Consider the following 14,408-nt stretch of genomic DNA (forward strand, 5'->3'; position numbering starts at 1 on the left):
GGAATCAAATAAACACAAAGAAAGTATTTTATAATTACTTTATTATGAAATATTAAGTAAACAAAATAGTTAAAAATTATAAAATTCTTGTCTTGTCTGCACCTACGGCACACCAGGCAACATCAGTGTGCCGCGGAACAGCGGTTGAAAAACGCTGCCTTAGTGATCAAAGATATGGGCAATGGAGACTCTCTACCTGGGTTCGAATCTTGCTGGTGAATTACTTACTAGCGCTGTGACCATGGACACGTTCCCTAACTATTCTGTGCCCCAGTTTCTTCAATAAAAACAAAGATAATTGCAGAACTTGTGTCTTTCGTAACGTGTTTCACATAATCAGTGATGATTAAACCTGAGTAACTTACCATTTCTGGGTGGTGGGACTCCAGACTCTTGGCTTTCTTTATACCTTTTATTGGTAGAATTTTTTAAATAAGTATCAATTTTGGAAACAACAACAAACTATTTTTAAAGGAGTCCTTCATATTGGCAAGTTTACCGTTTTCATAGGAAATACATATTTTTCCGAGCTAACGTTAAAGTTTCTCACTGAGTGTTTTCTTCAAGAGCTGTCTGCAGACCTGCATGCTGATAGTTCATCTGCGCTACATGCCAGCTGCAAGGGGACCGAAGTCACACTTTCCTGTTAGGGCTGGAAAGCAGGCATAATCACATCCACTTCTTCCTGGGGAAGCTGCCTTAATTTGCGGTGGCTGCGGTGACATGTGAGGCTGTGACGTCAGCCTGTGTCAGCCCCGCAGAGTGGCAGGCCTGCCTGACAGCCACAGTGCGTCTCCCGGGCGCTCAGTCCCCACGGTGCTCATTTGGGAGCAGCTCAGAGACAAAGGAGTTGGGTCTCTCTTTCTCGTTCCGGTCCCCTTTCTGCCTGTCGTTGAATGTCTGTTTACGAATGTGAGTCTGATGAAGGCTGGTGAGCAGTTCCTGTTACTTTTACGTAAAAATAGCTCGTGGCTAAAGGAGCAGTAGCCCTCTTTTTTCCCTCAGCTAATGATCCTGTGGCAAGTGATCTTTGCGGCCCCGGTGCCAGGCACAGTGCCTCGTGCAAAGGGTTTGCATTTTATAAATGTTTCTGTAACCAAAGTATTATATTGATGTAGAAGTGGGATATGTGATTTAAATTTTCAAACGACTCGGGCATTTTTCAGATCTAATCTTCTTAGTCTCCCCTTACCTTTAAACTACACACATGTATGGTCGTTGCAAATTGCTTTAACGCCCAAACGTTCTCGTTTAAAATTTTTAATTTATCCTGTTTCTTTTTTAACTTATTCAGAGGAGAGACTTGATTTTTTTTTTTATAAAGAGATCTTGATGTGAATGATTCTCAAGTTCCTGTAGAGATGCTAATAATATCAGTATATCATGATTTTGTTTAAAAGTGTATTAGCATCAGTCTATACTAATGAACAGTTTGTTGAAGCTGCTGATATTTATTTAATTCTTTAATTATTTGGGCTATTTCAGTAAGGTGAGTCAAAATAGGAATCCTCACTAACCTAAAATTTAAGAGCAATATAATGACAGGAGATTATTACAGATGGTATTTTGGCATTTAAAGAGATTAAGAAAAGGTATTACTATAGATTGTAAAGGCTGGGTAACAGTCCTTTAAAGATTTATTTCTTAACATTATTTAGTCGTGTCTCTTTGAATTGCACTATTGTACATTTTATTTAGTTGCCTTTGAAAGCATTCGTTTAACAAGTAGGTTATTAAGATTTTTTTTATGTCTCTTTATTACCTTTTTTCTTTATTTTGAGTGGATGAATGATACTATTTTAATTTCATACTATTTATGTGGTACAAACTGAAGCTTTTAAAGTTTTTTTGCATTTTGCCATTTTAGATTCAGTAGCAGCCTTGTGATTTCAAGGTCCTTTAGAGGAAATTTCAAACAAAGTTTTCTCTTAAAGAACAGGCACTTGTGCTTTTTAAGTCTAGTTGAGGAAAAAACAATAGGAAATTCTTAATAAACATGTTAAATGTTTTCAGATCAGTCTTCTGAAGCACATAAAGAAAAAGACTTGTTATACACATTTTGTATATGGATATGATGGTTAAGTGTTGAAAGAAAGTTATTTAAATCAGCATTTTATATGTGAATTTTCCAAAAATAGCACATTTGAGGAATTTAGCAGTAACTGCCTCCTATTACGATTCTTAGTACATTATACTATTTCTATATTTAGAAGCGTAAGAAATAGAGAAGTAGGGTTTCAAGTACATTTTATTTGATTCGACGGCCTTAATTCGAGATCCACATTTTTTCCCTTAGGTTGCAGAATTTTCAGCTCCCAGCTGAAAAGTGTGCCCGAAGCTAGAATATTTAAGTATATGGAGAACTCATGAATATTTTTATCCCCTTTAAAAATTTATCCTGAATCCACTTAGACTATTTTGTCATGGTTTTAAAATAGCTTATATTTTAAACTTAGTAAGTTATATAGTAATGATGAGTTGGAATATATCACTGTACATTTTAGACAAGGATGTTTTTGAGGCATTATGGCATCAGAGGTCACGGGCCTAAATACCAGGAAAGTTCAAGTGAGGAGAAGCCACTTAAACTTTTCTGTACGGACAGGAAATTAAATCTGGCAAAAAACAACAAAACACACAAAACAAGGGGATGAGCTGAGCTGCAGGGGGAAGAACCGGAAATTGACATAAAGGTTTGACTCGGGTCTAAAGCCGTGGAGGATAAAGTGCTTGTCTGTTTTCTGATGAATTAAGTATGCTTTAAGGAACCCTTTCCACCAACACGGAAGCCGGATGAGAGAGTATAATTGTGCTATTTATTCTCTAAGTATGGAGTTTAGGTTAATAAATTCAGATGAAGTAGTGTTTTTTAAGCTGCATATAGTCTTGAACTATATTTTTGTTTCCTAGTGGTGGACAGTACAAAACCTTGTGTATATTAGCTGCTTAGTAAATATTTGAGCAAAAATAAATGAATGGATGAAGCAAATAAAATGATTGAGGAGAATATCTTGCTCTCGGTATTACAAGGATTCATCTTGACTGATGGTAAAAACCTCTTACTTACCTAACCAAGTAATAGCAGGCCACGGTCTTGTACTCGGTCAGAAGGAAATGTGTCTCTGGGGTGCACCACAGCCTTCACAGCGCACTGCCGTGGACAGTGGATTTCACTGCTAGCTCTGCTTTGGATTTCACTGCTGTCCTTGCTGAAGAAAGTGGGTCTGGCCCTGCTATTCTGGGTCAGAGCTCTCTGCCTCCCGCCTGCTTTTTCTGTACGTGAGGAATTTCTCAGTGCGTGGGGATAATTATTTGCTGACAAAACTGGGCCTCAATTAAGTGTCGTGTGCGTCACACAAGTACATTAGTGTGAGGACCTTTTCAGAGTTTATATATATATATATAATTTTGAAATTGAAATGACAGGAGTGGAGCAAATGCATTGATTGATTCAAAACTTACATTACAAACTTTATATACATGAACCTATTGTTAACTCAAAGCCTAGATTTTCAGCCCCATTTCTGGGCCCCTTCCCATCAATCTGTGCTCTCATTCTAGCCACCTCTGGCTGTGCTGATTCTGAGGCTCAGTTCAAGTGGCAGCCACTTCTGTGACATTTTCCCGTTCTAACCAACATCAATCTCTAATTAGGCTCCTCTTTGCATTTTTCTTTATTACTCTTTTTGTTTGTTTATAATGGTATTAAGGCTGTTACACCAATGTCTGTCTCAAATGAATGAACAAAAATACTTAAGTTACACTGTTTTGAAAGAAAGTCTAGCTTTTTTTTAATAAAATATTTTTGTTTCATAGAGGTATCATTTTTTTTTTAGCGGTATCACTTGACTTATTAGTAACCATCTTTTTGTTCCTGAAGTGATTGTTTAGAATCTAAACTTTAGATACAGCTCATGCAGTATCAAAATAAATTCTATTAAATGAAGCATAGTGAAATTAAATGTTTACTGTTGTTTTTTTCTATTTGTATTGAGTTGTTTAACTCTATCAGTTTGATTCTAGGAAAGAATGCCTCATCTACAATAAAATAATTGGTTCTTTTTTAAATTGTATGGTTATATGTATAGGTCTAGTAATAATTAATGTCGTTTTCTAATACTTTTTAAAATCAAATTTATTTAAACAATACAACAAAATTTAATCAACAATATAGTTGCCGTTGTTTTCTACTACTTGTGCCCAACGCTCAGGAAGCATTTTAATCCCTCTGTTGTAAAATTCTTGTGATTTTTGATGCAAAAAATTCGGTCAATGCATTTTTGAGGCATTCTTCATTATTAAATTTTTTCCCAAGAAGAAAGTTTTGCAAAGAACGAAACAAATGGTAATCGGAAGGGGCAATATCAGGAGAATATGCAGGTTGAGGGAGAACTTCCCATTCCAACTGGCGCAGTTTTTCAGCAGTGATTCTTGCAGTATGCGGTCGTGCGTTATCGTGGTGAAGAATTACGCCCTTCCGATTAATCAGCGCGGGTTCTTTTTCTCTTAAAGCTTGGGCTAACCTTTCCAATTGGGCACTATACACTGCACTTGTAATGGTTTGGTTAGATGGTAAAAGTTCATAATGAAGAATTCCTTTAAAATTCCACCAAACACACAACATCACTTTTTTCGCATGCAAGTCAGGTTTTGGCGTGGGCTGCGGAGCCTCATTTTTGTCCAACCATTGAGGCCACCTTTTCAAATTAACATACAGCACCCACTCTTCATCTCCGGTAACAATTTGCTCTAAAAACGGCAAACGGTTTTGACGAGAGAGGAGCGAACTGCAAATTGTGACTCTTTGATTACGGTTGTTGTCGGTCAACTCATGAGGAACCCATTTTCCAAACTTTTGGACTTTGCCAAGTGCACACAATTGATTGGAAATTGTTTTCTGTGAACAATTTAAAGTTGTCGCAAGCTCTTGTTGGGTACTTTGAGGATTTTGCACCAAAAGAGCTTGAAGAGCTTCTTGATCAAAATTGGACACATGGCCTCGACCACTCTTGTCCTCTAACGAAAAATTTCCCTCGCGAAATTTCTCAAACCAACGCTGGCATTTTCTGGCGCTAACTGCATCTTGACCAAGAGCACTACAGATGTTTTTTGCAGCCTCACTTGCTTTTCTTCCTAATTGGAACTCGTAAAGCATGCAGTGCCGAATATGCTCTTCATCCGCCATCATCTTAGCCCTAGTTTTGCAACAAAAACCAAAGCAAACACAAACTTTTTCAAGCAAAACTTGTTAATTGCACTTCACACGTTCTGTAGATACCACGTGTTTGAAGGTTATGTCAATACAAGTCAACGCCAAGCAAGATTTTAAACGAATGTTTAAAAACGACATTAATTATTACTAGACCTGATATGTACGTAGGTTAGAATTAGGTTAGCATTCAAGTAATAGATGGCACATGAAAGATATGATACTTAAATTTAACTTTTTCTAATTTGTTTGCTTCCTTCCATGTCATACATGTTATAATAAACCGTTTCTACTTAGCATTCATTGAGGAATATAAGTAGATAGATGATTTAGTCCTAAAATTTCATTAATTCAGATATTTGTCACATTATTACTTTCAAATGCCAAGAAGAAGATGTCTACTGCTGACATATTTCTGAGTTGGGGTTCTGCTTAGTTGTATTTTAAAACCCCAGTAGGCTTTTGCAATTAATATTTTTATGCAGGTGACTATAAATTTTCAAAAAGCATTCTTTTAAACCACTAAAATATACCTTGTCATCATTTTCATTGTTCTGTGGCTTCCAACGTGCTTTTTGTATAGATCATTCAATGGTAAACTTTAACCTTAGATCAAACAATCAGGCTTCTCATTCATTAAATTATAGCTTTATGTAAACCATTGTGTTTTACATTAAAAATAGGTCAGAGAGCCAACCACGATTTAAAGCAACAAAGTGACATAATTTTACTTATTTTTAAAGAAATCTTACTCTGCTAGCACATTCAAGTTTAGCTGATACTTGGTAGGGACTTTAAGAGACTTGAGAACAGCCCTGGCCAGTTTGGCTCAGTGGATAGAGCGTCAGCCTGCAGACTCAAGGGTCCCAGGTTCGATTCCAGTCAAGGGCACATACCTTGGTTGCAGGCACATCCCCAGTGGGGAGTGTGCAGGAGGCAGCTGATCGATGTTTCTCTCTCGTAGATGTTTTAACTCTCTATCCCTCTCCCTTCTTCTCTGTTTAAAAAAAAAAAAAAATCAATAAAATAATATTTTTTTTTTTTAAAAAGAGTCTTGGGGAGGGACATAAGTGCCAGAACTAAAGCAATGATGGTTTAGTTGTCTATTCTCATGGGGTGATTTCTGGTTGGCAACCAAAAATATCACCTAATTCTTGAATTGTTGGTAGAAAACAAAATTACTTTTGTGGTTGTGTATATTCTAAGAACCATTGGAAAACACAAATATTTACATTACGATTCATATCAGTAGCAAAATTATAGTGATGAAGTATTAAGGAAAATAACTTTAGGGTTGGGGGTCACCATTTGAGGAACTGTATTAAAGGGTCGCGGCATTAGGGAGGTTGAGACTCACTGCCTCAGAGGGTCTGTATGAGGGTTGATTGTCAAGTTTCAAGTACCGAGTGTGACACAACTGAGGGGGTGAGCAGCACCGAGTGTGATGCCCACGTGGTCGTTATTAAGGTGGTGGTTTTAGAATGGAATGCTGGGAGGAGGGCTCCCTCAGTGAGGTGCTCCCGTCTGAGGTGATCCGTTTTCTAAACGATGAGAGGAGAGAGGGGAGAAGATAACGGGTTAAGACCTTAAGGGGAATTTGTAGATGGTGGATAAATGAATCACTGGGGTTTGGGCAGAATATCTGGAAGCAGTTAAATCTAAGTTAAAGGCAAGTGTCACTTAGAACTAAATGTGGGGAAAGGACATATACACTTTTCATGTTTTGAAAGAAAAAAAAAATTACAATCTTGTAGATTTCTAACGTGGTGGTTACTTCTTCACATTTCCAAGGCCCAAGAATTCAGTTTCTCCAAAAAAGGCAGGGCGCTCTTAGTGTTTTTCTTCTGTTCGTAAAACATTGTCTTTAATTGTTGGCACAATTTTTCATGCTATTATATTATATTTTCAGTTAAAAAATAACTTGCAAGAATGGTCATTGTGGTAGTCAGATTCCAGCATAACATTTTTTTTCTCCTTTTTATTAAAAATGAAAATAGTTATCTGTATAAAACATTAATGAATTTTACATTTAACAGTATATTAAGAATTACTTGGTCCAACGGTGTGGCTCGGTGGTTGAGTGTCGTCCTGTGAACCAGGAGGTCACGGTTCAATTCCTGGTCAGGGCGCATGCCCGGGTTTTGGGCTCTGTCCCCAGTGTGGGGCATGCAGGAGGCAGCTGATCAATGATTCTGATCATTTGTGCTTCTATTTCTCTCTTTCTCCTCTCTCTTCCTTTCTAAAAATCCATAAAAACATTTTTTAAAAGTAACTTTGACTACCATAAAGCCAGTTGATTTAATAAATGAGATAACTGATTTAATACCTAAGTCACTGCTACAAATGTGGCTTTTTGTGTTTTGTTTGTTTGTTTGTTTACCTAATTTGAGACTGAGTCTCAAAGTGATAAGGCTTTATGATTTCATCTGATAGAAGCTATTCTACTTTAAAACAAGCTGGAGCGGATCACTGACTGAGAGTATAATAAAACCAAGTCTAAACTGAGAATGTACAATACTCTTTTTGGTTTGAATATAAGGGTACTGAAACCAAGAGTCGTAATTACACATGTGAACTGTTGGCTCTGTAATTTTCTACCTAAAATTGAGAAATACAATAGCTCCCATAGTGTCCACTTCTCTTTTGCCTTGTTCCAACCTGACAACACTGTGGATGTGGCTGCTTTTATGGGCTGGGTCCTTGCAGAAGTCCAAGTCATGATACTGGCTCCATTCCCAGGGTTGCCAGAAGAATTGCCAAACCACTATGATATCCTATTTTTCTTATACTAAATTAAGTCCTCCCTCTTTCTCAGGAGGAATACATGATTCAGAGCAAAGCATGCAAACGGTTTGCATCTGAGTTTAATAAGAGGCAACCACAATTTCTTCTGTGGGACAGACAGGGTTCTAAAATACGTATTTTTTATGCATAGTGGATAAATGTTCAACCTCATTGCTATGGTTGCACATAGAAAACACTACCTAATAAAGCTTGCTTTATCTAACGTACCACTCAGAAGAGCTATATTGACTCCTGTTGACAATACATTAATAGAAATCTCAATGTTTATTTCTTAAATTAGAAAAAAGAATGAATTTTGTAGTCAAACAATAACTGAGGTACCCCTAAAATAAAGGTGTTTTTAACACACGCACACACACACGCAAATACAAGCACTCTCACAGGAGAGAATTACAAAGAAGTTGCCAGGGCATAGTTTATTGATTGGCCAAAACATTTTCTGAGAGTGGAAATAAAACATCAAGAGTTTTGACTTTCTGTAAAAATCGCCCTCTTTGCCTTTCCAAAGCTTCTCAAAGGAAAAAGTTTATAAAACCATTTTTTTCCTTTTATCAGTAGAATGGCAAAATCTAGTTTTGAGTATTCTAGTGTAAGTGTTTCCTTGGAACAGATGTGAGTTTCCCTCTCTGAGAAAAACGAAGTGTTTCTTTGCAATGAGCCTGTCCCTTCCCAGCTTTCTCTTGCTGCCGTAATAGAAACTTACTTTATTCACTCTCCTCGAGGAGGGCAGCAGGCAAAGTTGAGACTCTTGATCGATGTAAGTTCTCTTACCGATGATTTGATTAGGCCTAGGCATACATCTGGCTAGTGACATTCTGGGAAAAGATGGCCAAGAGATTGGGAGAGACTTTTTTGAAACGTGTATATAAAGAGAAACATTTCATTTTGCCCTCGGACCTTGTGGTCTACCCATGATGTTTGCAGCCAGTTTGCCACGGCTGTGAGAGTGGCTCGCTAAATAAGAGAGGCCACTCAGTGCTACTATATTACATGCTTATAAATAACCATGTCTCCTTGAAGTCATAATGTTGTTATTTTTAAAATCAGGCATAGCTCCTTTCTATACTTGTTTCAAAGAATATGATATGTACTAATCAGTGTAACATTGCCCTCATTTTTTATTTTTAAATCTAGTACTCAGTACCATACTTATTTTTTTGTTTGTTTTTAAATATATTTTATTGTGTGTTTTTTTAACAGAGAGGAAGGGAGAGGGAGAGGTAGAAACATCGATAAGAGAGAAACATCTATTCAGCTGCCTCCTACACACTCCCCATTGCGGGGGTGCCCGCATCCAAGGTGCATGCCCTTGACTGGAATCGAACATGAGACCCCTCAGTCTGCAGGCTGACGCTCTATCCACTGGGTCAAACTGGTTTAGGGCCATACTTATTTTTGCAAAAATTATATAAATCTTAATGTTTTAAAGAACTTTTTATAGGATATATTACCTATATGACTTAAGTTTCTTGCACTGAATACACGTTGCATAGTTTTGGCCTATTAATGGAGAGCAGGAGTTTTTCAACCACATGTGGTTAAGTCAGCCCATTGTTAATTGTGTTGAATACTTTTATTTTTCCTTAAAGTAGTTTGAAAACACTTAAGAATGAAATAATTACTTAAGTATCACTGACTTTTATCATTTTACTAGAAATTTAAAACACCATATATTATTGAGCAAGTGCTTTTTCCTCTCTCCTCATTTTATTGGGGTTTGTATTTGAAATGTGGTATGCATTTGATGCGCCTATTGGGGGCGGGGTCTTTCCGTTCTATAGATGTTGTTGTCACTCTCCTCTCTAAGCCTTCTGCTGAGGGAAGGCTGGGTGTGGACTGAACAATAACAGAAGGTTGTCTCACTCCAGTGACCCTAGAAGGGACACAAATACTGGCCTCCCTTAGCCTCAGAGCACTGCCATGCAATCTATTTGTTATATAAAAGCACCTGCTATTAGAATTGCCGTAACTTGCTGTTTCCATAAATAGGTTATAGGAACTCTGTAGTTGATCAGCTTTCCCTTTATTAAAAAAAAAAATACATTTTATTGATTTTTTTATAGAGAGGAAGGGAGAGGGATAGAGAGAGTAGAAACATCGATGAGAGAGAAACATCGACCAGCTGCCTCCTGCACACCCCACACTGGGGATGTGCCCGCAACCAATGTACATGCCCTTGACCGACAGTTCGCAGACCGACGCTCTGTCCACTGAGCCAAACCGGTTTCGGCAGCTTTCCCTTTGTATGTAAGCTACCAGAAAGCTCAGAACTGCTTGAAAGTAGCACAGCTTAGCCTCGCTTTTCTCCGGTACAGTCACGTACATGATTTATTGTTTGAGTCACACACACATACACAATTTGAAAAGCCATTGGGTAGACTAATGAACTTCTCTCGCTGGCAAATATGTCCTTTTTAATTTGTTGTGTATGTAACTTGATGGAAATATATACACCATATATACACCAGAAATATATATACGCAACTGACTTACCTTAAGATCCTTTCAAATCAAATTATTGAATGAAATAGTTACATGAGGCTTTAAATATGCAGGTCTGTCCTTTGATCTCCTAGTTATAGTAAATGATTAAATGTCTTGGAGTAAATAGTGAAGAGGGCATAATGCCGAAGAGCAAGCAGTGTGTGTTGCTGTTTGTCAATTTCTTAATTACAAAAAGTATTTTATTGATTTTTTACAGAGAGGAAGGGAGAGAGACAGAGAGCTAGAAATGTCGATGAGAGAGAAACATCGACCAGCTGCCTCTTGCACACCCCCTACTGGGGATGTGCCCGTAACCAAAGTACATGCCCTTGACTGGAATCGAACCCGGGACCTTTCAGTACTCAGACTGACGCTCTACCACTGAGCCAAACCGGTTTTGGCATGTTGTTTGTCAATTTCTTGATGTCTTTGCTAAAACTGGCATTGATTTCATCCTTTTTTCTGGGCCTTTGATACAGCATGATCCTCAGATGGAGCTAGTGAATGTGACCTATTTCCTTCAGACCTTAACTCCCTGGAAGAGCTGAGTTCATTTTTTTTTAAGTGTCGTCAGTATTTAAGAACCTGCTCACATACTGCCTTTGCTAGCATAAAAACATGATCTTCCTCTGGAGCTTTTATATGGGAACTAGAGGCCCAGTGCACAAATTCGTGGACGGGTGGGGTCCCTCGGCATGGCCTGCGGGGATTGGGCCAAAGCCGGCAGTCCATCCCCGCCTGCTGCTCCCGCTCATCCCGGCCCTGCTGCGCCTTCCCAGCTGTACTTCATGTCAAAAACGTCCCTGTTCAGCCAAAACCGGTTTGGCTCAGTGGATAGAGCGTTGGCCTGCAGACTGAAAGGTCCCAGGTTCGATTCTGGTCAAGGACATGTACCTTGGTTGCAGGCACATCCCCAGCAGGAGGTGTGCAAGAGGCAGCTGATTGATGATTCTCTCTCATCGATGTTTCTAACTCTCTATCCCTCTCTCTTCCTCTCTGTAAAAAAAATCAATAAAATATATATATTTTTAAAAAGGCCCTGTTCATTGTAAGGTGGTTAGCAGCTCCCTGGCTTCTTTCTACCCATTACTCCAGGAGTAACTTCCCAGTTGTGACATAACTATTGCCAGATATTTCCAAGTGTCTCCTGAGAGAGGAAATCGCTCCTTGTTGGCAACTGTGGATCTAAACCTGTGTGTGAAAATTTCACAGACAGACAGCTATCTGGAAGGCAGAATAAGTGAACACCTAGGGTTATACTTAGAGAAGTTTGGACTTCTTGCCGTGCCACAGTGAGTTCAGAGACAAGATGGGAACTGGTTTGCTCTGTGACCGCATGTTTTGTACCAAGCTGAGTTTCATACCTTCTTTGTAAGTGCACATTCCTCTGGAAACACCAACTTATGTAAAACCGTATCTCCCAGTGTTTCCTTTTCATTTATGAAGCGTAAAAATCCCTGGCAAGGATTTTAACTCGGACACCTTGTCTAGCAAAGCCTCAAATGCATTTTCTAATAGCATGGAGAGGTGTGTTACTTCTTAACATCGTAGCACAGTCAGTTTTGCTATAACACAACACACATGTTCTTAAAAATCACCCCACTGTGCAAAATTGGGCTGTGAAAAGCATGAGGCTTCTGTTAAAAATGGGTTTCAGAGCATCCCACTCAGAAAAGTTCATGAGTCACACATACAGATAAACACAGGAACCTAATAAAAGTGGTTGCACCATTTCACACACATTAAACAGATAGGAAAAAAAAGAAAAAAAGAAAAACACTGCAAATACACTTTGCCTTGAAAAAGAACTGCAGTTTGCTTGTGAAAATGGACATTGCAAGGGCTTCCGCGTGTGAGTTATTGGGAAGTGCTGGAAGTAGGGATGTATGGAATTAGAAAGTTGTATCACGTGAGGGTGAGTGTGCTTCATAAAACAGGCGGTGACCTCCAGTCGCTGGCCCACGGTTGAAGTTGGTGCGGATGTGAGATGTGTGTGCACCGTGTGGCTGGAATTCTGTTGGGTGCAGTTTTCTGCATTCTCCTGGAGTTTCCCACAGACAGGTTCACGCATAAGCAAATATGGAATTTATATGATGCTCAGATTGTTCCCTAATAGATGAATCACACTGGAACACACTGCTGCACAAGTATTACAGTGAAACCGATGGTACTCCTGATCTGAATGTTGAGGCCCTTCAAAAAAAACCAACAGCAGCCAAACTTGTGACTGCAAAAAAAGATGGCAAGTGTAGGCTGATGAAAACGTGTGCTTTGTATATAACAGAGGGGACAAACTTTGGTTGAACTGAGGAGGGAAGGCGGGGAATCATTCATTCATTGTCTTCCCTGCCAGCCCTCGTGGTCCTGGGCAGTCAGGCACTCCTCCTTTGTGGCAGGGTCAGAGGTCATGACTGGTACTTAACAGTGGGCCAGCCAACTCTTGTTGCTATACATATTAGAGGGATAGCGCAGTGGTGGGCAAACTCATTAGTCAACGGTGCGGCAGACGGCGCAGTTTGCCAACCATTGAGTTAGCGTGCCTACCACTGAGTTAGCGTATTAGGTGTTAAAAAAGAATTTTTTACATTAACAAGTGCCTTTGTGGAGGGGTGTGAGTTCCCCCAGAAAAACTTAGATTTTATTTATTGTACATTGATTCTTTCAAATTGGCTGTCAGTATTGAACTCATTTTTAGTTTCTGTAATGGTTTAGAAATGGTGTTTATCCTTTGATATTGTACGTAAAATGAAACATGTTATAGAAGTAAAGTGTAAATGCCATTATAATAAGAAGGAGTGGTTTTTAAATTTAAAAATAGCTTCATTAAATTTTTAAATCTCTAAAAATGTATATAAAATACATTTGCTTAAGAGCAATGAGAATGGACAGTCCTGTCAGGAAGTGGGAAATTACCACATCTTTATAGTTAGGACTGGATTTGATCTTTTGTGGGGATTTTTTGTTGTTGTTGTTTTGTTTTTAGTTTTTATTGGTTTGTTTTTGTTTTTTTTAATTGATTTTTTACAGAGAGGAAGGGAGAGAGATAGAGAGCTAGAAACATCGATGAGAGAGTCATCCATCAGCTGCCTCTTGCACACCCCCTACCAGGAATGTGCCCACACCAAGGTACATGGTCTTGACCGGATTCAAACCCAGGACCTTTTCAGTCCGCAGACTGACGCTCTATCCACTGAGCCAAACCGGTTTCTGCTTTATTTGATCTTTTGATATGTCATATATTTTATTGATTTTAATTAATTTTGATAAAATGGTTAAAAAATATTACTCTGGTTTTTCTGTTTAATAAGTATGTTGTTTTACAGGAGATGACAATTTTTTTTTATTCTAATTGCCTATAAAATCTTATTCTGATTTTGAATTTTATAGAAACCTCTAGTAATCTTGACTATAACTTAAAATATATCATTGTACAGATTTTTGGGATTTAACATTTTAGAAAATGCACTTAATTTGTGTGTGTGTGTGTGTGTGTGTTATTTAGTAACCAAGAGCCAGATTTTAAGAATATTGTATAAGTCGGAACAAATGAGTAAACATTTAAGAAAACTTGTTAGTTTGCTGTGTGTTAGCAATTAGGTAAATATATTAGGAAAGACTTTCATTTATTAAAAACAATAAAAGATCTCTGAGTGTTCTTAGAGATTTTATTGAATTATGTTAATTTAATACAAGAACATTAAGTAGTAGAAGAAGAATGTAAAAATATTCAGGTTTGATGTTGGTTTTAGTCACTGGTCTTTTACCTAAGGTGGAATATTGAAATTTTTTTATTTAGTTTTATTTTAAGATGAGATGATAAAAATGTCAATTTTATTGAAATAGTGCCCACTTTTAGGGAAGAGACTGTTTGGGCTCCATTTTAATCATTCCTTTAATTAAATTTCTTCAT

At 38.0% G+C, this 14,408-nt stretch overlaps 1 protein-coding gene across 28 annotated transcripts in view; it reads left to right on the forward strand.

Annotated features, from left to right (window-relative positions):
• Positions 1–14,408, forward strand: part of PLEKHA5 (pleckstrin homology domain containing A5) — a 203,807-nt gene that overhangs the window by 100,793 nt on the left and 88,606 nt on the right. Inside the window, exon 1 of one of the 28 annotated variants that reach the window (XM_045587808.1) lies at positions 801–931. The exons of the other annotated variants lie outside the window; for them this stretch is intronic. Coding sequence (XP_045443764.1) covers positions 897–931 — 35 coding nt within the window. The 5' untranslated portion in view covers positions 801–896. Of the gene's footprint in view, positions 1–800; positions 932–14,408 lie in introns of those variants that run through there. 28 annotated transcript variants of the gene reach the window in all.

The sequence above is a fragment of the Pipistrellus kuhlii genome, unplaced genomic scaffold (assembly GCF_014108245.1).
Source record: "Pipistrellus kuhlii isolate mPipKuh1 unplaced genomic scaffold, mPipKuh1.p scaffold_m20_p_3, whole genome shotgun sequence".
Classification (NCBI taxonomy): domain Eukaryota; kingdom Metazoa; phylum Chordata; class Mammalia; order Chiroptera; family Vespertilionidae; genus Pipistrellus; species Pipistrellus kuhlii.